General features: G+C 47.5%; 1 protein-coding gene across 1 annotated transcript in view; it reads left to right on the forward strand.

The window, feature by feature from the left end:
• Positions 1 to 24,217, forward strand: part of LOC119384036 (PHD finger protein 3) — a gene marked incomplete in the record, with an annotated part of 169,565 nt that overhangs the window by 84,348 nt on the left and 61,000 nt on the right. Inside the window, 6 exon segments of the mRNA XM_037652325.2 lie at positions 2,915 to 3,039; positions 9,212 to 9,390; positions 12,072 to 12,200; positions 12,273 to 12,636; positions 15,407 to 15,494; positions 20,866 to 21,142. Of these exon segments, the coding sequence (XP_037508253.1) occupies positions 2,915 to 3,039; positions 9,212 to 9,390; positions 12,072 to 12,200; positions 12,273 to 12,636; positions 15,407 to 15,494; positions 20,866 to 21,142 (1,162 nt within the window).

Consider the following 24,217-nt stretch of genomic DNA (forward strand, 5'->3'; position numbering starts at 1 on the left):
GCAGTTATCTGTCCACTACGCAATGCAATCCCAGCAGTAGAGAGCTTTAGTTTGTCTGTAGACTTCCTAACATTTGTGGATACCTGGTTACCGGAGCTGTTGATGGCTGCAGCAGTAGCCGCGGAGCCCGTAGTGACATCTTGTGGCGTTTTGTCCAACTGCAATAATTTTTTTTTTTTTGTGATAGCAATTATATGGACACTCTCGGCAGATTTTCTCTGTCATGTATTGGATATGTATATGTATGTATATGTAAATAAAAGTCACGAATAAAAATAATTCAGAAAAAAAATTTGAGACCGCTTGACCGGGGTTTAGAACCTGTGACCCCTCACTCCGCTGTGCGCTGCCTTAGACAATTACGCCATGCCTCATTCGTTCTCCTGGGTACTAACTCACGCGGCGTTGGATGAAATGCATTGAATGCCACACGGGGCGAAATTAAAATTATGCGAGATGCGGGCCATGCTGCATCGTTGCCCACGCTGCGTTTGCGTCGTATCGCTGGTGACCCACGCTAGTGTTCCATTTTGGGGTTGTAGCGCCACTCCACTCGTGGCTAGTTGACCAGCGAAAAAGAAGAGCGTCTCGTGGCTTGTGGTGGCTCAAGCTAGTGGGAACGCTTTGGCTCTTGTAGGCTTGTGCCACAGGAGGGAAGAAGCCACAAGTGGAAAGTGGATGATCGACTTTCACAGACATAGCCACACCAAAGAGAGACCACAAATTCAACAGAGCAATCACTCACTCCTCCATGGACTTGGTTGTCTTCCTCCCATGTGGTGATGACAGCAGTACGCTATGCATAACATCGCTTTACTGGGGACAACTTTGTGTAGCCATGCTGCCGAAGCTACCTGTATACAGGGTGTTCTTTTTTTAGACAATGCAGTTTTGTTTATAAAAGTTCTATGACAGTCGCGCTGCAGTCATTTTTGCACACGTACTCTATGTCACATCAGAAATGATTTGCCGCAACTAAAATGACATTGCAGTGATTCCACTCCTGTGCCAAGTGTGCCAAATTGGATTTACTGCGCCATCCTTATAATATCAACTGAAATTGCACCAAACTGCACCAGAGTCACGGGCTTGGGGGTGTCTATCACCGGCAGTTGCACCGCCGGTGTGCCAAAACATGTGCAGCTTGATCTCAGGGCTGCCAAAGTCGCAACCACGGACCAAGAATTATTCCACTGAATAGATCATACGTACCTCCCGAGTAAGCCATGTCGCCATGCTCGTTGCCGACGCAGCTCCTGTTGGGCAAGTTGGTTTGACGGCAAAACAACGCTCTCTGCATAGGCTCATGGCGTCTAGGCCAATCGGTAGCGAGAAAGCGTGGTGGCAATTCATCGGCGGACGTTGTCTGTTCCAGAACGCTGCTGATAGCTCATTTCAAGCTTCGCACGGCACGTAATTAAAGCAATGTTCACTAATAACTACATGTGTGCCGCTAAAATGTCTGTCACTTCTGTTTCTGGACATCGCAGAATGAAAAATATACTTTATCCATGGATCTTCTTCCTGAGCTTATTGCCACGCGTGTTTACTGCTTTGTTTTGATGTATTCAGGTTTCACTCACAAAGACTGTTGGCAATGCTTGGCTTAGACCGTGCCGCAACGTTTGAGAAGCTTCGAGATTGTTTGAGATCATTCTGTTAAGATTACGCGCAGGACGCAAACAGTAGAGTTTATTCTGGAAGTAACGCAGTTGCCAACGATAAGCCTGGAATCTTCAATGCCACATGTATGAATGCCGGCGTGCCGTACCGCTTATCAGATTACTTGACGTCCGACGGCTGTTCTCGCCGCTATCAGTGCGCAGCGTGTATCACTTGTATTTTGAGTTTTGATTTTCTGGGCACTAGTTCACCCAAATAAAGAGCTCCGTATTTCCCAGTCTTGCTGCAGCCTTCTTCACCGTCACAACCACGTGACAAGCTTTCTGTAGTGCCACACATTTGGTGGCAATAAAAGCTTAAACCTTCTACCTTGTGAGATTTGCATTGTGGAGTTGAGGTGTAATTACCATCATATCGTGAAAGGGTAGGAACACAGCCATCGCAGAAAAAGGCAATCGATGGTGGCCGTGGCGGAGGTTGCCGTGACTTCACATTGCTGCGATATCGGGGGCACCAGTGTTGGTTCTCGGTGCTTATTGTGGCTAATAAGCCCCGGGACAGAAAGCTATCCTCGAGCATCGGGGAAAGTGCTGCACCGTGGAAGTGTTATTTCGTGCCGAAAGACCCATTCTGAGGATGCAAGGGGGCTCGCCCAGTGTGTGCCACTGATCGGTTGGCTTTTTGCAAAGAGATTTGTGGCAGACGATGAAGAAACTTTTCCTCTGGTGTGCTGAACCTAACCATAGCTTCCGCTGCACTACGTGAACTTGGTCAGACTGTGACATGAAGAGAGAAATATGCCCACTGAGGAGGGTTGATAAGACGAGCAAGAGAGTGAGTAGCCCAATAGCCATTCACCATGCAGCTGTAACTTAGCTATTATATCATTCTAAAGAAAAACATCTTGTGGTTATATGTTCGCTGTAAGCTAGTACACAGCAGCCACTATGCAATAAACTTTTTAGTGCAGAATGGTTTAATGTAACTAGTCTGGTTCACACTTCGTCCTCTCCTTCATAAAAACTGAATGGAAATACATAAAGGAAAGCAAAGTGCACAGGGTTCGTCGTTGACTTGAGAGGAGGCAGCTTATTGAAACATTCGAGAGAGAGAGCACTGACCACAGTTGTCTTACTTGCTGTACGAACTGTGTAGATAGATACCTCGAAGTTTTCTGTAAGCAGCAGAAGTGCCTTAGTGCTGCCTGTTCTATCTGCCACCCTTTTATAGAAGACTGGCGTGGCCAAAAAGTGGCAGGAAGAATTGATGTTGATGCTGGGGTGATGTGCAGGTTCATGATAGAGTGCGACCGATGCAAGGACTGGTTTCACGGGACGTGTGTGGGCGTCACACGACAGCAGGGGCGGCTGCTCGAGAAAGAAAACAAGGAGTGGGTCTGCCCCAAGTGCTCCAAGGGTGAGTTGCACTACCTTTGCCATTTGTCCACAGGAATGGCCTGAACCAGGGTGCTGTCGCTGGTAGATCTGCTAAGCTAGATCCAATTAATGTGCAACTGCATATGCATGCCTCCCCCCACACACACACACTTATTAACTTGCACTCTGGTGAGATACAGTGAAACTGTGTTGGTATGTACCTGCCGAAAACATGGCATAACTACACACTAAACAGTAGCACACATTAACCACCATGTACAAATTTGCATCTTCTGACGTGCACCATTGCTGCCAACAATGAAATAAACACCGTGCCACAGCAAATATTGCCTGAAGTACCCATCGCAAAGCCTTTATTCTGGCTCACTTGTGCAGCCATCCGATAGTGTGACACCACGGAGCATTTCAAAACTGTTACAGGGTCAGGGATACACAGCGACTGACATAGCGTCAGAACGGACAGTATCGCCTCTCCGCGATGTGTGTGCAGACATGTACCACGATCTGCTACTAAGCAAAATCTGACACAGTCTCATTGAAATGCAGAGTGACCCCGTGGAGCCAATTGTCCCTAGCTAGTTGCATCCAGTGTGGTGCCTACTCGGCTCATGCAGTCACTGCCCGACCGCTTGCTGTGCCGTACACATGTATTTGTCGTGGGAGTGTTCTTCGTACCCACTTCGCTCCAGACCGGGCTCAGATGCACGAGTAGCCTGTCGAGTTAACACGGCAATGACAAGCTTCGTGCATGCGATGTGCACTCCGCGATACTCTAGCGGTCCTGGCTGCAGACAGAGGCACGGTTGTGTTGTCGCGTGCCGAATGGCTACAGGGGTATACTAGTGCGTTTAGCGTGATGGCGTCAATTCAGCTATGTTTGTCTGCACCCACAACCTGCAACGCTCACCTTCGCAACGGTGAGCTGCCTTCGTGTCTAAAAAGGGATGCTTGCTTCAAGATGGTCCTGTGCAACGAGGCGGCAGCGATAGGCAGCCCAGCGCGTTGAGGTTGTCGCCTATTAAAAGAATGTGCAGTGGAACCCCATTCATACGTTTTTCAGCTGACCAAGGGAAAAAGCGTAACAGCCAGGAAAACGCAAGAGTGAGGAAAGCTTTGAAAACGAATGAAAACAGGGCTGCTTTGACTTCAAACAATTTATTTCAGCAAGGTTAGCCTAAAACTTTAAAAAATCGAGTATGGCCGACTGCAGATTCTTTCGCTCGCTGGAAAGCACCATGCGTCTTTCAATAACCTGAAAGGCTGCATTGCTGTCGGCATCGCATTGATGTGCGACGTACCTGCGAAGTAGGTCCAGGGCCACGACGGCTTCTCCAAAGCTTGGTTCGGCTAACACCTCTGCCAACTCCCCAGAATTTTGTGGCTCGTGCTCATCGTCGTCATCGTAGTCGCCTGCTTTACTTGCAACTGAGTTTGCAACGATCTCTGCGATGCTCTTGCTCTCCGACATCACGACAGCAGCATCCACGGCGGCGAGGTTGTCGACATCATTCCCTTGGCACCCAGCATATTCATAGCCTCTGTAAGCTCTTGTTCACAAGAGGCTGCATCCAGTTCTTCTGCTTTGATGGCAGTCTCCACTTCGCCGTCCTTATGGAAGCCACACCTCGCGAAGCAGTGCTGTGCAGTTGGCGCGTTGTGGGGATTGAGGCTTGCCCGTCGCCATTGCGCGGGTTTTTCGCCACTTTCTGCCGTCCACATGTCCGATCGTGACTCTCCCCTCCTCCACGGTCCTGCGGTGGTGGGCGAGCGGGGGTGACGTTAACCTCCCTCACCCAGAGCCAGATCTCGACGGTGGCGCCGTGTGCTTGTCCTGCGAGATGTTTCGCGCGCGACAGAAAGAGACTCTTTCTCTGGACATCATAAGGTAAGCACGTGTTTTTCTTCCTGTCCGTCGGCTCCTTTGTTTGGGGTTCGCTCGGACGGCTAACGGTGTCTTGCGCCAGCGGGAGCGCTTACCTCACGTTGTCCCTTCCGAACGCTTGGCTGAAGAACGGTGCAGTGTGTTCGCGCGTGGTCATGCTACGCAGAGCCACGCTTATCGAAAGCCAACACAAACGGAGTTTGCTTTTCCTCGAGCGGTCGGGCCCTGTGGTCGCTGATCATGAGGGGTAGGCAGCATGGTCGCGAGGGACCTTTTCCCTTAGCGGCGTGTCGCCATGAGCCATTGCCCACGGAGACGTGCTAGCGGCACCCTTTGTTCTGTATTTTCGCCCGTGGCGTGGTTAAGCCTCTTTGCATTTTCCGCCGCCTTTGGGAGCGGGCGTGGTACGGAGTTGTGGTGTTGCCGCAGGCAATAAAGTGTTGCGGATTCTCGAGAGCAGTACTGCGTACTTGCCGCGCTGAGCTCGACGCCTTTGCATACCTGCCAAGTCTCCCGGATTACCCGGGAGACTCCCGGATTTTTAACGTTTCTCCCAATTGTACGGGTCATAGGAAAATCTCCCGGAAATCCAGTTTTGCCCCGCGCATCCAGTGCTTTGTCTGGCCACATGAGCAAAGTTGTCTGGCCATGTAGTAGAAAGGATTCTTCTTCTTTTTTTTTTTAACGATGGTAGAAAGGTCCAACTCAGTTTCATTGCGCATGAAGTAGCTGTGCACTTTGTGCCGCAGTCCAGCACTTAAAAGGGTAGCCGTTACCGATGTCTGTCGAGATAGCGCGTTCACCAGCGCTCGCGACCGTCCCCGTCTCAACGGCGCCCCTTATGGTCCCTTACCCGACGAAATAACTGGTAAGCAAGCGACGACAGGCCTCGCACGCAGAGCGATGTTATCGCATGTGCCCTTCGCGCGACGGTGACGGCCAGGTCGTTTCATCTCTGCTTCAACCGCGTTTGTCCCTAGCGCTAGCGCGCTTTTGCTCGCACGTGAAACAGACGATGCGTAAGCGATGTTATCGGTTTGGACTCTGTACAGATCAGCGGCGACCGCAAAATCCCGCTGACAGTGTTCATATAATTGCTATCGCAGAACCCTCCCCCCCTCCCCCCGTTGAGTAGATCTCCCGGATTCAGTTCCTCCAAACTTGGCAGGTATGCCTTTGTTGCGCACAAACGTACGTGTGCAGCGGCACGCTAGTTCACACGAGGCGACGGCAAACGCGGCCCTGTGGCTCGCTAAGTCGGCACCCACGCTAGTGGCTGTACTCCTGTGACATACGTGCACACTACAGCGTTCACTGCAGTCCACGCTGAAGCGAAGTAGTGCATGGCATCGAGTACAGAAATTGTCGTAGGCTGCTGTCTGCAATCAATACGCTCGAGACTGCATCACGATGCTCTTCCTGTATGAATGCTTCAGGTTTTTGATGACGCCGGCATCCAACGGCTGCAAGTGGCTTGTAGTGTTTAGAGGGAAAAACACAAGCTTGACGTTCCGTAGAAACGGCAGATCTCTCGGGTGGGCAGCGCAATTGTCCAGGAAAAGGAGAACACTCCTGCACTGCGAACCCATCTTGTTTTCGAAGTATCGAAGAAATTCTTCAAACAAAGCACGGGTCATCCATGCACGACGGTTGCTCCTGTTATGGCATGGCAGTAGTTGTGTGTTCTCGAAGCACCATGGGTTCCGATACTTGCCGATCACCTACGGCTTCAGTTTGTCCGAGCCATCCATGTTGCAGCAAAGGAGCACCGTCAGTCAGTCTTTGCTGCATTTGCCTACGTGGCACGCTTCGCCCCTCAGGCTTAACGATTTCGATGGCTGCACTCGAAAGAAGAGGCCCGTTTTGTCGGCGTTATAAATGTCACGAGGCTTGTACCCCTCAATTATAGTAGATAGTGTGGACTTCCAGTTGTCGACTTTCATACGTGCCGCTTCTCCGCTTACCGTTTTGTAGGCGATGCCGTGCCTCTTCCGGAAACTGTCGATCCAGCCATTTGATGTCGCAGAGTCGGTGAGGCCCAGTCTGTCAGCTATCTCTATCACCTTCTCACGTAAAATGCTGCTGTCCAAGTTAATACCGGCAGCACGTGCTTGTTTGAACCAGATGAACAGAGTCTCGTCCAAGTTCTCGTTTGTGGCGCCACAAGCCTGCTTGGCTTTTGGGCCGAAGAGCACGGCATTCCCTTCGATCTCAGCGCGCTTCTAGACGATGCTGTTTAGCGTTGACGGTGGCAGTCCAAGGTCTTTGGCAATGTTGACCCTTTTCCGCACTGACTGCTTGTCGACTGCGTTAAGTACATCCAGTTTTTCCTTAAAGGCCAAATCCGGTGATTTTTCGAGGTCGATGGATCTCAATGAAATTCGCTGGGTACGTTCCTTTGCACGTTTCCGTCACTTATGCCAAATTACAGGCTTGAGACATGCACAGATTGTTTGCAAATGAATTTTAAAGATTGTGTGCGAACGCCCTCCTGGCTTCCGACAATTATTGGCAACATTGCGTCTGTGACGTCAGTATTGGGAAGGCGGCGAAAGTGACGCAGCCTAGGGCACCGCTAACTTCGGCCGCTACAGCGAGCGTCTGCTGTGCTGGCCGAGACACTGTCATTATCGGACGCGGCACTGTCAGTCGCAGACATTACAGCTGATGCGCGGCGTGCTCACCTCTCCACAGTGCGCCTGCTCGTCTCGGCTGTCACAGTTTTCATACTCCGCGCCGGCGTGACCAGCATGCCTTGCACGACTTCCGGTTCGTTCGTAACAACGTCTACGTCATACGTAGGCAGTACACTCGGTTGGGTTTCGGTTTCGGTGCTGCGCTTTTTTGCTTATTTAAAATTATTCTCCGATTTGCCGAGTATTTCTGCTATCGGGCCCGTAACAGGAGTGTCTCAGGAACATAAAAGCACCATTACTTTGACATGGCCACAAAATCGCCGGAGTTGGCCTTTAAGGGGGGACGCGGGGATCAATTTGCGAAAAATGGGAAAAAAATCGATTTTCTGAAAATTCCATTTTCAGTTTCTGTAGCCCTTTTTCAATCTAATTCCAAAATATCATCGCTGAAAACCACGTAGAAGTGCTGTTAAAAATTGTTGCACCCGCTGAAGTGGTGATAATTATCGCAGAAATCGCAAAAAAGAAAGCGTTTTTCAAAAAAATATAGCTCCGTAATGGCGCGACCGAGCACCACCATCTAGGGCTCATCTGAAAGAGCACTTCCCCGTCTTGAAATTCCCCGCCTCAGCTGGCTCCTGCATTTAAAAACAAGTGCACAGAAAGCAAATGTTTAAAGGTTATTTCGAGGCCCCCGATTGGCCGCGGTCACCATGATGCTCCAGCGCGCCTCGCCATTAGTCCGATGCTCGCTCCCTGTGTGCGTCGTCTGCAGCTTCCGCGTTGCGGGGTCACGGCTGTCGAAAATCACGCTAATTACTGAAGCGTTCGCACTCGTTTTGTGTTCGCTGGTCGACAATAATTACGCGTTAGCAGCTACACCCGGAAGCTCATTAATCAGACCGTGCATCAGACTGCGATAGCCCAACGCGCTCTTCGCGAACATCGCAGAAGCACGTCTCGGACCTGTATTGCGTTCACTTGTTGGACCCGCAGTTAGAAGTTCTGCCCGTCGGCATCTCGGACCTCGTGACGAAGACCACCGCGGGACGACTTCTTGTGCTCGTGATCGAACATGACTAATTTTGAAACATCGGGCACCGTGGCAGCGCACACCGCGACCATGCTTACTGCTCAGAGTCGTGGCTAGGCCTAACTACGTTCACGGCGAAAAAGCCTTGCTCTAAAGGGGAGCTCTGCCATACTTTTTTAGCATATTAAAATGTGCCCCTTTTCAAACAGTGTTGACATTCCTGTAACAGCTGCGGTAGTTGAATTTGCTTAGAGACTCATCAATAATTTTAAGTATAAAAAAAAAACGATGTGTCGAAACCTAAACGGGCAGCTGCTTCGAGCAGTGTCTACAATGATAGCATAGTATACCCAGCTGCATTGAAAACACACCAGTGTTTATTCTGGGGGACGAGTTGTCGCGCCATAGCATTTACTACAAGCTTCAAGATAATACAGCCGGATGCCGCGTAACGCTCGGGTTCATAATAACGGGGCCCAACTGTAGTTACTGCATATCAGCTAGTTCAACTTGGCATGAAACTGTTAGAATATGGCCTTGCTGTTTTAAGTTACCATTATTCCATTGCCTATATTACTACCCACCGAGCTACAGTGCGTAAGCACTGCTAACCTTGGATCCCTTCTTTGGTAAAATGCAGGTGAGAACCGTGCAGCCGTGACTGCGACGCCCAAGAAGGAGCTTCACCGGCAGTCGTCATCCGAGGACAAGGCCCACCACGCGAAAAGCCACCATGCGAAAACGGGTCCCTCCAAGCCCTCCCATCAGCCAAAGCCTGTTGACGAACATGGAACACCTGCTGCCCCAGCTGTCAAGCCTGTGAGTTGGAACTAATGGCATGAAAAACAGAAAGGAATGTGCAGCTCTCTAGCACCGTCACCCGCATGCTCAGCCATAGCAAAAGAATAGGTAAATGAATTCTAAATAAGCTCCGAGATGTGAATCTCATGAACTCGCCGAGATGTTTGGTATGGGGCCTTAGTAGCAGCGTTTCATTACAATTGTAACTTTCCATGGTAGCTTAGCAGGTAAGGTGTTGCACTGCTAAGATCAAGAATGCGTGTTTGATTCCCAGTGATAGCAGCCAGATTTTGATGGGGGCGAAAGGCAAAAACGGCCATTTACGTTAGGGCACGTTACAGAACCCCGTGTATTCAAATTGAATAAATACAGTAAAAGCTCGTTAATTCGACACCCGTTAATTCGGAAATTCGGATAATTCGGACGGCTCTATTGGTCCCGGCCAAAGTGCATGTTAATCTATGGGACCAAACCTTCGTTAATTCGTCAGAATTGGGCTCCGCACCGCTTAATTCGGACAAATTCTGACGGCTGCCGCTACACAAATGTGTGGTAAAGCAGCGCTGGCACCACTGGGGCGAAACCGAAACTTGAGTGACATCGCCATTGTCATCAACTAGTGGGGGTGATCGCAGCGTCACCGAACGTCGGCGTCTTCTTTCTTCGCTCCACTGCGACGCCATTTTCCCTTGTGTTGTGTCGGCACCGTCTCTTCTTGCGGAGTCCTTGTTTTTTCCCGTTGTGACCGTGTTTACATGTGAGGCCGGAGCATGCGGCAGTAGCCGACGGTGACTGCCCGACCTTCGATGCTGTCCTTCCTACAGATATGACCCTTCAGGACTACATCGCGATTGGTGATTGTGTCGCCACGACTGGTCTCCTGCCCGATCAAGAAATTATTAATGATGTCGCGACCTCATCGCACCTCACAGGAAGTCTCGGAGGCGCTTTTGATATTAGAGGGCGTTTGCCTGAGCACTTCCGACAGTTTGCGTGCTGTTGGCCATTTGGAAAAGTTAAGAAAAATTGTAATGTAAGCCGGAATCTGCGTGAAAACGCAGACGACCATTACAAAATACTTCAGCAAATAAAGGTATGCTTCTCCAACTTGATTTTAATGTTGTTTCTCCTGTTCATTCGTTAATTCGGCATTCGGTTAATTCGGACATTTTTTCCGGTCCCGTGAAATCCGAGTTAACGAGCTTTTACTGTACAGTTAAACCTAGATATAAAGAAATTGACAAATTCCCCAAAAAAATTGTTATAAACAGGTTTTCGTTATATCTAGTTTCAGCACGAAAATTCGGAAAATAAACTCGCAAATTAAACATGAGGGGAATTGAAGGCAGAGCTCACCCAAAACATTTATTTAGCGGCTAAAAACTGCGTTATTTTGCTCTGTTGCTTGTTGTGAGGGATGGCAATACTGAACATTCGTAAGACATTGTCGTCTAGCCGTGGCCTGGCGTAAGGCGGCAAAGTGCGTGACGAGTTGACCTCCGAAGATCCGTCGTCGTCACCGTGGTCGCGGACAGTTTCCACCAGCACCCAATCTGACGTCTCCTGTGTAGTGACGACACGGTTGTCGGCATTTAAAAAAATCACAAAAGCTGCATGTAGTCAGGGGCTGCTCCATGCACACGCACGGCGTAGAAAATGAAGAGTGAACTCCATATGCAGTGCAAACTTGAAGCATAACGACACGGAGCAAGGATTTTTTTCGTGACGTCACCTGGTGTCACGTTAACGAAGTGCAGTTCAGAGGCTACAGCAACAACCGAAGAGTGGTGCTGCCAACACAAAAGCCAATTTTCATTCTTTTCTTCTTCTTTTTTTTTTCTTTTTAAGAAAGCCAGCGCGGTTAGCGTGGTGGCACCCGCAAGTGGCTGGATGAGGTTTGAACAACGGGGGGTGCATGCGCAGGGGGGGCACCTGAGCATGCACCTGCAAGCCGGCTCATGGAGCGCAGGCCTCGCCTGCCTGTCTCACGCACACCCACGCACTCATACGAGCACTCGCTCTCGCCTCGCAGTCACCAGGGCTTTGAGCGAGCCGCTGCTTCGCACTGTCGTCAGCGGGGCAACCGCAGAAGATGCACGCGGCTCCTGCTGGTATGAAAATGACGAAATTCAGGGCAAAATTCTTAGTTGTGGTGACAAAAATTCGTTATCAAGGGTGTCTCCGGATACCACTTTTGTTACATAGAGGTCGCAAATACATGTGCTTCTTCTATGGAGTAATGGTGGGGAATAGAAAAACTTCGTGATATCGAGGAATTCATTGCATGGAGGTTCGTTATAGGAGGGTTTACACTCAAACCTCGTTATAACGAACCCGGATATAACGAATTATCGGTTATAACGAAGTAAATGAGGAATAGTCTTGTCATAGCTACAGCGTTACCAATAAACGTTTATAACGAATTTTTGGATATAACGAAGTTATTTTCGTGGCAGATGCGACTTTGTTATAATGAGGTTTGAGTGTAACTGTAATCTGTGGTCTTCCACTCTGGCGTGCCTCATAATTGTGTCATGATTGTGGCATGTAAGACCTCAAAAGTTGAATTTAATCAAAATGTATTGTTCAATGCTTGCTATCACTTAAACTACTGCAATTATTGTACGGTGATGTTAGTACCATGTTCACCATTAATGCTGCTTCTGATCTGCGTTGACAGCAAAGCCTTTGTAATGCAGGCCCCACCTGCACCCAAAGCAGTGTTACGTGAATGCTTGGTGTGCAAGCGCAAGGCTGAGTGCATTGGCTTGTACTGTGGCCGTGACTGCATCGCCAAGTACGTGCACGATGCCAGTCAGACCATCAAAGTAAGTGGGTGCTCTTCTTTTGCGTAGATCACTTGGCTAGCGATGGCAACAAACACGGAAAAAATATTGCAGGCAGCCAAGCTAGATGGCGAGCGGCGGCTCATGTTTACGGAGCGCAGCTCTGGCAAGCTTGTTGCTGGTGTCCAGACACCTACGCCTGAGAATCTCACCAATTGGCTGGTGCGCAACCCAACATTTGAGCTGGCTGTTGCACGAACACCTGGGCGTCCACACTCGACCAAGCAGCCTTCTTCCAAGCCAGCGCAAGCCAAGCAACAACCACACAGCAAGTCGGTGAAGCAGCCAGCAGCCACTCAGGCACAGCCGGCTGCTGCACCCTCGGGAGCCAACACCACGTCGACAGCACCCACACCTAGCAGCACGACCAACAGCGCACCAGTCGAGAGCACAGGTGCTGGTACGGAGGCGGTGACAGGTAAGCGGCAAATGTGCAATGTTTAAATTGGTGTTGTTGTTAACCCTTTATAGGCCATGGCCAATCCAGTTGTGGAAGTAAAATTCTATTTGCATATATGCATAACAATACAGATGAGAGAAGGAATAACCCAAGAACTTTAAAAATACATCTTTATTTCAAGAAAAAAAATGAGTGTCCACATGCAGTGGAACTCCGATTATACGACTTCGAGGGGACCACATAAAACTGTCGTATAATCGAAAAAGTAAGAATGTAGGCACTGACGCTCAGTCGTACCAAACAACAGGTGCAGACTGCTTGAAGAAAACTTGGAGGACGCTTTAGCTTCGCGTTCAACAGTAGCATGCGATAGCATAATTGGGCCCTGTTCTCATCGCCTTATAGCCTTGCTTTGCTTCTTGGTGGACACCTCAGTCGGGCCACAAGAAAAGGAACGCCTGTACGCATAACAATAGCCGTTTCAAACTATCCCACAATGCCTACTGCTGGTACAGTTGCGAGGTGCCCACTACGTGTCCGTAAGGCAACACCTGCACTCCTGCAGACTTTGTTGATGCTGTTGCTAATGATGATTAATTATGCCAGTGCACTTTGTAATTGGTGGGACTTTAAACCAACCACTCGTTGTGCAATTCACTTGTTTGGACACCTGATGCCATTCTACACTCTGTCACACAATATTGCATGCATTAAGTAGACTCCTCCCACTCCATGACATTCTTAGACAGTAAAAGCTCATTAATTCAACACTCCCTTATTCGGGAAATCGGGTAATTTGTACGGGTTCTCTGGTCCCGTCTAGCATATGTATTGTTTAATGGCATCAAACTCTCGTTAATTGGGTCATATTTTGCCGCAACCCGGTTAATTCGAATGATCCTCAGAGCATGCCGAGAGTGAAGCGCCGCAAATGTGCGACACAAAGGAACAAATACCCACAGATACCCATCTGATACTTGAGCTTCCGCTTGCAGCTGCCAAACTAAAGCGTATTCTAAATGATCGTCGACCTGTGAACACAGAACGAGTGCGAATGCGTCACCAAGTAGCGCGATTTTTGACAGCCGTGAGCTCGCGACATGCAAGCAGCCGACGAAGTTCTCCCGGAGCAAGGATCGGACAAATGTCGAAGCGTGCTGGAGCAACATGGCGAGCGCAGCCAATCGAAGGCCTTGGAACGAACTTCAAATATTTGCTTTTTGTACGCTTTTTTCTAAATGGAGAACCTAGCTGAAGCAGGAGATTTGAAGACTGAGAAATGGTCTTTCTGACGAGCCCTAGATGGCAGCGCCCGGTTGTGCCATTGCAGAGCTATAATATTTTTTAAGGGGAGATGTGGGTCTTAAAAAATGGTTTTTTAAAAGTTGGGTGAATGGCATGAAATTTAATACACTTATTCAGCTTTTTCTGCAGATTCAAAATCTCTAAGTAGATTTTTAATAGCTGCATTAGAACAAAAGATATGCAATTTCTAACACATATTTAAGCATATTTCTTACGGGGATTTTTGGCAACTTTGCTTTGTCAAACACAAAAACAAAGTACAGTAGACTCCTGTTAAACGAAAGCTGAAGGGACCAGGAAAATATGTTTCATTTGACAGGAGTTTCGTTTACTGAGAGATGAAAAGGGGTGCAGAATTCAAGCACAAAACCAATCATGTTAGAGGCAGTTGTTCCATTTAAGCAGCAATTTCATTTATTGAGAGTCTACTGTATGTGGCAAGATTGCCAGAAAGCTGGTCTAGCCGGTGATGCTATTTATTTTCTTATAATGTTGTTCACCAAATTATAATTCTCGATTATCAGAAATAGTATGCACCAAAAAAAATTTCACATTTACGTATATTTATTTTGCATTCAAAGTTTGTTGAAGACAATCGGATTAGCATCACCGGCTAACCAGCTCTCTGGCAGCCTTGCCACATACTTTGTTTCGGTGTTTGACAAAGCAAAGTTGCCAAAAATTCCCGTAAGAAATATGCTTTTAGAGATTGCACATCTTTTGTACTAATGCAGCTACCAAAAATCTAATTACAGATTTGGAATCTGCAGAAAAAATGGGATAAGTTTGTTAAATTTCGTTCAGTTCACTCAGCTAATAAAAGAAATAAAAAAAGACCAGCGTCTCCCCTTAACGCAGTTCTTTTTTTTTTTTGCGATTTCCGCTATAATTTTTGCCACCTCGACAAGCACAAAATTTTTTTACCGCACTTGTACGTAATTTACAGTGACGATATTTTGGAATCGGGAAAAAATGCCACGGGTACTGAAAATGCGATTTTCGAAAATTGATTTTTTTTGTTATTTTTGCTATACGAAAGCTGCATCCCCCCTTAGGAATAAACCTGTTCTTTGACCATCTTTGTGACTTTTAATTGTTCCCGTCTCTTAAGAACATACTTAGGGATTCTCTGTAGCTTTTTTCTGTAATTTCGTTTAAGTATTAGAAAAATATTTGAGAAACATTTGAAAATTATTCGATTCGATTCGCACTCAATCTTTATTATTCGAATTCGCTTCGCACCCAAAATATTGCTGTTCGCACATGACCAATCTTTAGGCACAAAAGTTTGGTCAGAGTACATTGCCAGATTACAGGAAATATTGGTAAAAGACAAGTAACTTTATCTGCTTTAGTGTGTGTCGGGCATGTGACTGTTTGGTCAGCTTTTCTGTCTTGGGAAGTGCTGCTTGTCGTCATTGTTTCACGGTGTCCTTTTACTTTCACTGGAACATTGCTTTTGTGCACTGCTGCATGGGCACAGAAGTGAAGAAAACGGAACCAGCCCAGCCGGCCATCGAACCAGTCCGCCTGAATGTTCGCAAAGTTCTGAGGGATGCACTGCTCAATAGGCAAGTACTGCGTGTCCACAGTGCATGAATGTTTTTTTTTTCTCCCGATAGTCTAACAACAACTCCTGATCATGAAACCATCCACATTTACGATAGCTCAGTTTCCGACGCTACGGAAGTGGTCGTATGGGTACCATAAACCAAGTATGCATAGCAAACTACTTTTCCTGGTGAAAGTGGTATGGTAAAACCTTAATGTGTACCCATTTTAAACATTCTGACGGTTAAAACATAGTTGCTGGAAATTTCTCGTTTTGTCTCTGTAAAGGCTATTGTATCTGCTGTCTGCTTTAGCTGTAGTGGCTCGTCCTACGCCTACAAGTTAGTGCATATCGCATTCACTTATTGTCAAATAAAAGCCTGTGCCCCCTGACTCTCAGTGTGGCCAATGGTAAAACGTGCCGCGAAAGGTCTTCCGCTTTTTCAGTAAGTGCAGAGACCACTCGATCTGTAATTGCGACTTCTGTGCAAGTGCAGCGATGCCTTTACAGATGAGTAACAGAAAAGCATGAAAATGTGGTGGCAAGCACCGACAAACACAAAAGTCTTGCTTACTGCTGGCAATCCTATCGCAGCATGTACAGGGGTGTTCAAAAGTCCCCCGGCCGTTATCCAGTGTGTAATCCTATGGCAGCGTGGCCTGCGAACTTTTGAACAACCCTGTACCTTCAGCTAACTGCTCAACAGTGTGTGTGGTGTACACATACTGCACACGTTCATTTGGCAACAACTCAAACACTACTGCGCCACCATTTGCTGCGGTCTCTTTGCAGGGAACCGTCCTAGAGAGACAGCGTGCACCAGCTGTAGATATGAAATCAGCTTGCCATTGTCACACTAATCCAACAAATATAGTAGAACCTCATCGATACGCTCCCGCTTAGTACGATTTCCCGGTTCCTACGCTCACAATCGCAAAAACAAAAACTAACCCAATAGAGCTATGTGTAATGCGTTCCGGTTAATACGTTCCCGGAAAATACGATTATTCAGCAGTAACGTTCAGCACCGCGGAAAACTGCAGTCGTGCGATATGTTCTGCAGCCAGAAACTCTCATTCAGGTGCGCAAAAAGGGCTCTCTCGTGTACTTGTGAGGTGCTAAGTGGCAGACTTCCTCCGCGCGGCAACGGCGGCTCCTCCGCGGTGCCTAATTTCCTCCCTCCGTGCCTTCTCCAAATTGCTCGATCGCCCCCTCAGTCATTGCCTCAGCTCTCTGTCATCCACACACTGACCCGAAGGCAGGCAGCCACGCTGGCCGTCAAAATATTCATACGGAAAGAATGGAGGCTGTCGCTCCTCGAGTTCTCAACGGTTCGGTCTGGGACCTACGGAAACACACGTGCCGCCGCCGCTACAGAGCACACCGCACCACGTAACCATAGCAACACCGCCATTGTGCACAGTATATATGGTCGATAAGACGTCATTTCCTCCACTTTTCTCCCAGAGCGCGTTTGTTGTCGGGTTGCTCCACCCATCATGCGCTACACTTCGAGTCACCGTTCTTTTTTCTTTGGCTGGACAATTCTGCCTACCCACGGGTAGCCAGAACATGCCAGGACAAATTTTTTGTTCTGAAAGATATCTGGAAGGTTTCTGGCTATCGGACACCAAAAAGAGACGATGCGCGCTCGCCGCCATCCTTGTGAGGGCTCGACAAATCGCAGTGCGGGCGCTTGGGGACTTCACCTTCGGTTGCCCTTATGCCTGACGTTATATTTTAAAGTCCGTTCCTCCGTGAGAGAGAGATGGTGCGATTACGGGTGGCAGCGAACGTACCACCGCATGTCTCAGGTTAAGACAGAACGCAAACTGATCAGCACGTGTGTACAGCGTAGTACGCAATAGCCGCGATAAGCCATCGCTTTCGGGGACGCTTATCACTTTCGCGAAATTCCGCATATTGTGTTGTACCGCGATTGTACGCAGAGTTGAGCTTGTTAAGCCGTTAGCGGAGCGGTAGTTTTCTTCACGGACAGGGCGAGTCGTGCGTGACCGTATCCCAATTGCGTATGCTCGAGAATATCGCTTCAGTTCTTCGGCAAACTCAGCCACATATTTCCAAGCGGCAATGCAGAAAGAGCCAGCATTCATGCTTTTCCATTTTTTCTGAAACGTATCAACGAGGTTCTCCTGTACTCAGGGCACCCATGCATAGTCATGAGCAAAGCAGCTACAAAGAACACTACCACAGTCAACCCGTGCATGCACTACAGCAAGCCCCCAGCACCGACAAAGTGAGCTTAGTAGACGATGCGCTGTACAGTTACTGACCAATTTTTTAGACCTGGTGGGGACTGAAAAATAGTCCGAAAATGTTAAGCCATGGAAATAAAGAATATTTTGATTATGGAGTAGCTTTAAAAAATCTCTAATAATGCCCTATCTCGGGCTACGCTTAGAGCCAAGCAGATTTGCTTGTACTTTTTGAGCTAAATTGACACCACCGCGTTGGCGATCTATGCCCCCGACGCTTACAGGCGGCACAGGAGGTGGCGCCATGGCACCAAGCACACAAAATTCAAAGCCGCCCACACAAAGATGCTCACGATTTCTTGGTTTGTTGGTTGTTTGTCAGGTTCAACATCCCAAAGCGATTTGGGCTAAAGGCCTTATAGTGGGTACTTAGGCAGCATTTTATGTGGCATTGCACTTCTGTCGTGGTTGAGAGCGGCAGTGCACATTGGGAAATACAATTTTGTGCTTGGTGGTTACTTCACACTACTGTTTAGAGGGGCACTGACTAAGACATTTTCAGTTGTCGTATTTTTTTGTGTCAAATGAAAGGCCAAGCCATCAGCAACCTGGAAAACGTAACGGTAATCATGAGTGCGCCCTAAAAAATGAACTACACCATGTTTTTAAAGGCTTAGTTTCAGTTCCTACTGTACCCTGACGTCATGACACGGTAGGAGCTTCTTGTCATGTGCTCACGCAAGATATTGTGACATTTCCGCTGCCACTCTCCTCTGTGGCTCCGTTGGTGTCGCACATGGAGCCATTTTGTGTTTTGATACTCGACGTCGTCACAGCTAGTAATACTGATGTATGAAGTCATCAGAATTGATACTGTAGCCTGATGTCACACTAGTGTCAGTGTCAGTAGGTGCATCATGCAAAAATTGATTTTAATGTGTCAGCATTTACTTAGCTACACACTAGCTCATAGTTGTCTCTGTATACAGAAAATTTGTATAGCAGAGTATATTGAGCTTTGAAAATTGGTGTCAGTACCCATTTAATACAGCCATTCTGCATTTTAGGCACGTACGTATTTGAGAGGTTCTTGACAAAGAAAGCCTGGGTGGAGTTTCTTAGAAAAAGGAAGTTTCAAGTTGTCAGGCAGACTGTTAGAGCAAGTGCCTCAAAGAGGCAACAGGGCTAGGTTTGACCCTCAGTCAGGGTGAATGTTCATTTGCAAAACTTTCCATCAGTGTAAGCCTTCTAGGCTTTTAACCCTTTGAGAGAAAATGGGACAAATCTGTCCCACTTTTTCTTCTTCAGTAAAAGTTTCCTCCGCCACTGTAAGTCACCATCAGCGCTATGATTTTCTGCTGCCTTGGGTTAGAAACATTTAAGTATTGATTGATTGATTGATTGATTGATTGATTGATTGATTGATTGATTGAAATAACTTTAATGAGAAACATTTAAGAAACCCAGAAAAAAAATGTTTCGCGTGTTTACGATATGTGGTGTCGGTGATACGTTGAGTTTAAATTTGTTTTGCTCCGTAGAATTTTTTTACAATGGTTGTTCCATTGCGTGCAAGATAGCTAAAGTTCTAGATTTATGGTATTTTTCTCCTTTTCTGAATTTCGAGAGTAGTAGTTCTAGCATTAATCTATGGACTTTGTTGGAAAATTGGAGCAGTGTATCGGCCAATAATCGTGTCAAAGCGTACTCGAACGAAAAATGAAGCACTTTCTTCCTAAGCCTAACTACCAAACAGACCCCCATGACTGCTTTTTCAAGTTTTTTGTTGGCACTATTACGTCGCAAGACAAGCTTTCTGACGGAGAAGGTGCTGAAATTCCTTTTTGGTCCTTTTTTGCGACTACGGTACCAGTGGGAATGAGACCAAAAGCTGTGGCTAAGGCGTTGTTCCTGAAATTGAGAGGCAAAAGAAAATAATTACGAGATCGATGCTCTAGACAGTCAGGAAGTGAAAAAGAACACGAATGTGCAAGATCTAATAGAAAAGCTAATACCTCAGACATGCATGGAGTTCATTCCAACTTTGGAACAAAAAACTAGCTCTAGATCCATCCCCGTATTTGACGCCCACTCGACATGGCCCACTCGACAGGCCCACATGGCCCACTCGACAGGCCCACTCGACACAAACACCCAAACGCCTTAGCCCCATATTTTGCTCGCACTGACCTATTTAAGTTTTCATATTTTCCGAGAACCATTAGTGAATGGAACTGCCTTACTGATACATGTGATCCAACTGCAAAATAACGTTCTTCACCCTTTATTATTGTTGTGTCATTGCTACTTCTTTTGTATTTGTATTTGTAATAACCACCCTGCATGGACCACGAGTCCGCAGTATTGAATAAATAAATAAAATAAATAATGCATTTACAGGATTCAGTGCATTCAGTAACACCACACTGATGTTGTTTGCCTTGACTCATAGCCACAATTTTATATATATGTATGGGTGGAAATTCAGGTGTAAGTGAGGTGCTCGTCCTTATCTACACCAACAGAAGAGACAGAAAGGAGCTAAAATGGTTGGTGTATGCGAAGAGGTCCCACAGAGCCGCTGGCACAGCACAACAGGTGCAAGTGCACATTTTGTACCACAACCGGAAATGAGTTGTGCTAGAGATTTTTTTTTTTTTTTTTGCGCAGTTTATGAAGTGCCCCTCTGTACCACTTGCTTCGAGCCTTTTCGTGCGAGAAATTTGGCGAAAGGATTGCAGCTTGGTGCGCTCATGAGGCAATGGGACAGGTGTTGTCCCACTTTTTCAAAGACCCGTCATGGGTCAATGGGACACATACGTCCCACTTTTTGCTCGTAAACTAATGGTGAAAATTGTTTCATACTATTTTTAAGTATGTTATTTAGATATTCCGCAGGCATATTTTTTGTTATCATGTGAAAAATATAGTTGAACCCACAAAGGGTTAACTTGTGGCGACTCCTCCTTCAGTGAAGATTTATGCAGAGCTCTGTTACACCTTGCAAGTACAACTGCATCTGTGAATGCAGTATGCATACGTTGAAAAGATTATTTTATGGACCCACATTGGCAGGATAAGAGGGTCTCTGCAGCTTGCCAGGTTGTAGAGTTGTTCTTCTGCCATGTTCTTTGCTGCTGTCGGTACTAATGGAGAGCGTGTGGTGTGTGCCAGGTGCAAGGAGGCCTCGGACCTGTCGTTGTCGGGTGACGAGGTGCGTCGCATGGCGTTGCGCATCGAGGAGGAGCTGTTCAAGGTGTTCCGGGACACCGGCACGCGTTACAAGTCCAAGTACCGCAGCCTGGTGTTCAACATCAAGGACAGCCGCAACCAGGGCCTCTTCCGCAAGATCCTTCGGGGCAAGATTGCTCCCGACCGGCTGGTGCGCATGACTCCCGAGGAGCTAGCCTCAAAGGAACTGGCCCGCTGGCGGGAGCAGGAGAACAAGCACGTGCGTCCCTCTTTTTACCTCTGTGTCCCTTTTCCTTGCTGTTGATGAAACGAGTTGAGAAGAAGCCCCCTGGCTGAAAAGGCCCAAATATAGTGCTGCCTCAGTTCAATTTGATTTCAATTTCGTTTGCCATCAGTACAATATGTGATAGCCAAGGAGCCTGCGGTAAAAGCTATCTTTCGATAGCTTGGCAACACTGGGGACACCTACCGTATTTACATGATTGTTGGTCGATCCCCCAAAATCACACGCACAAAAAAATATGAGCGCGTTTCATGACAGAAATTTATTCCAAGTCGCTACACATGCTCACTTGTCATCGTCAAACCCAACCTCTTCATGAACTTCAATGCCCACACCCTTCTGGCCTTGATACAGCGTCGTTAGCATTGTCGTTGCCACATGTCACCTGCGGATACCGATTACATAGTTTGTTCACATGGGCCGCAAGCTCCTAGAAATGTCCAGACTTCAGCCTGCAACACTCGCAGTGCAACTCCAAACGAGCGATCAGTTTTTTAAGGGGGGACGCGAGGATCAAATCGCGAAAAATGGCAAAAAAATCGATTTTCTGAAAATCACATTTTTAGTTTCTGTAACCCTTTTTCTATCTAATTCCAAAATATCTTCGCTGAAAACCACGTAGAAGTGCTATTAAAAATTGTTGCGCCCGCTGAGGTGGCGAAAATTATCGCGGAATTCGCAAAAAAGAAAGCGTTTTTCAAAAAATTGTAGCTCCGTAACGACACGACCGAGCACCACCATTTGGGGCTCGTCTGAAAGAGCATTTCTCCGTGTTCAAATTCCCCGCCTCAGCTGGCTCCTCCATTTAAAAACAAGCGCACAAAAAAGCAAACGTTTAAAGGTCGTTTCGAGGCCCCCGATTGGCCGCGGCCGCCATGATGCTCCAGCGCGCCTCGCCATTGGTCCGATGGTCGCTCCCGGTGTGCGTCTTCTGCGGCTTCCGCGTCGCGGGGTCACGGCTGTCGAAAATCACGCTAATTACTGAAGCGTTCGCACTCGTTTTGTGTTCGCTGGTCGACGATAATTACGCGTTAGCAGCTGCACCCGGAAGCTCATTCCTCAGACCGTGCATCAGACTGCGATAGCCCGACGCGCTCTTCGCGAACATCGCAGAAGCACGTCTCGGACCTGTGTTGCATTCACTCGTCGGGACCCGCGGTTAGAAGTTCTGCCCGTCGGCATCTCGGACCTCGTGACGAAGACCACCTCGGGACGACTTTTTGTGCTCGTGATCGAACATGGCTAACTTTGAAACATCGGGCACCGCGGCCGCGCACACCACGACCGTGCTTGCTGCTCGGAGTCGTGGCTAGGCCTAACTACGTTCACGGCGCCGACGAATTCGAACTTTGCGGGGAAGAACATTGTGCTAGCAGACATGCGAAAGCGAACAATCCGCAATGCGCTTTGTCGCAAGCAACTACAGTTGAACCCCTTTATAAAAGGCACGCATGGGGGAGAAATTCTTGCCTGTTATACGAGGTGTCTCTTATAAGCAGGGTACTAAGTTATGCATTTTCATATCAACCCTTACTTTCATGTAGCACGCTGGTGTCTCTTATACACCACGTGTCTCTTATATCAGTGTCTCTTATAAAGGGTTTCAACTGTAATGATATCGCCCGCTGGCAGCTTGGAATCGCTGATCGGCATTTGACGCATCGGCAGCTGCGCCGCGGACCCCACGGCCACGGCCGCTCGATCTCCCCAAGTTCGTCGCACAGCGATCGCTCGAAGCACCGCGACAATTTCGCGCGTCGGCGCCCCAAAATGCGAGGCCAAGCATATTGCACGCCGATGTTTCATCGCTGCGGCTTGGCATATTGCGCATCGCCAGCAAATGCCGCCACCCAGCATATCGGGCACAGACTTCCCGAACCCCGCGGCCGAGCACTTCGCGGGGAAATAAGCACTCAGTGGTGATGTAATTTAGGCGCGCTTCAAGCCGTGCATGGTATCGCAGCAAGCTTTTGTAAATGTACTGAAATAATGAAAGCCTCGCCGACTACCATTACCACGACCGGGTGAATGATGAAGCGTATCAAGGCGGGGGTGACAAATGAACTTGTGTAAAGGAGTGGACGAATTTTTATCTGCCAAATTCGCTTCATTAAGTACTACTCAGAAATTCCTGTGCCACCAATGTCTTGGCCATAACTGCCACAGCACACCTAAATTTGCATGCCGCAGACTTGTAATATGCAAGTCTGGCCATTAAACCTGAAGGCTCACCCTTCAAAGAGCTGACAAAAATAACCAATAAAGAAAAAGGGAAGCACATAGTGCAGAAAAATGAAAGATCAAGGACACAAGAAAACCCCTGCAAGCGAAGACACTCAATATTACAGCCCCAGCGCATTTTTATTTACATGTAGTGGCTGTGCAACTTTATGGTCCGTTTTCTCATAAGTGTGTTTTGAACAGACTGTCCCGCTTGCAGAAAGCGTAGCACGACTATGGCTTGATGGATTTTCATGAGGTCTGTTGCATTGTATTCCCTAGTCAATTCTCTATGCTATGACATTCCTATATATTTGAATTCCTCTCTCGTTTTTTTAATGTTTAGCTAATTTGACATGACGATAACGAATGCATTATGCAAGCATGGATGTAATGTCCCGTGTAAAAAAAAATCGGGGTAATAAAAATATTTGGAGAATGTCATAGCATGAACCATTCCTATGGCTAAAATATAAGGGCAACTTTGGGCTTTTACCATGTTTTGTTGTCATGCCAGGCTTTCTGCAAGTTTGGTATAACACTGATGCAAGTAAAAATTTATAATGTCAAAACTGCTGGAGCTATCTTAATGAAACTTTGTAAATAGTCATTCAGTGCACTTCCCAATAAGCATGCCAAATTTCATTGTTCTACGACAAAAAATAAAGAATTTCAGCTTCGATCCCCACCTCCCCCCTTAAGGGCACTGTCAGCCCTGTTGAACGCTGCTGCGAACAACCACCGGAAGTTTTGTGGCTCAGAGCACTCATGGTGATAAAGCATGATTATCAAGCACAACAGTGGCATGCAGTCAGGTGAAGCCGGCTGTGC

Source organism: Rhipicephalus sanguineus, chromosome 2, assembly GCF_013339695.2.
Source record: "Rhipicephalus sanguineus isolate Rsan-2018 chromosome 2, BIME_Rsan_1.4, whole genome shotgun sequence".
In the NCBI taxonomy this organism is placed as follows: domain Eukaryota; kingdom Metazoa; phylum Arthropoda; class Arachnida; order Ixodida; family Ixodidae; genus Rhipicephalus; species Rhipicephalus sanguineus.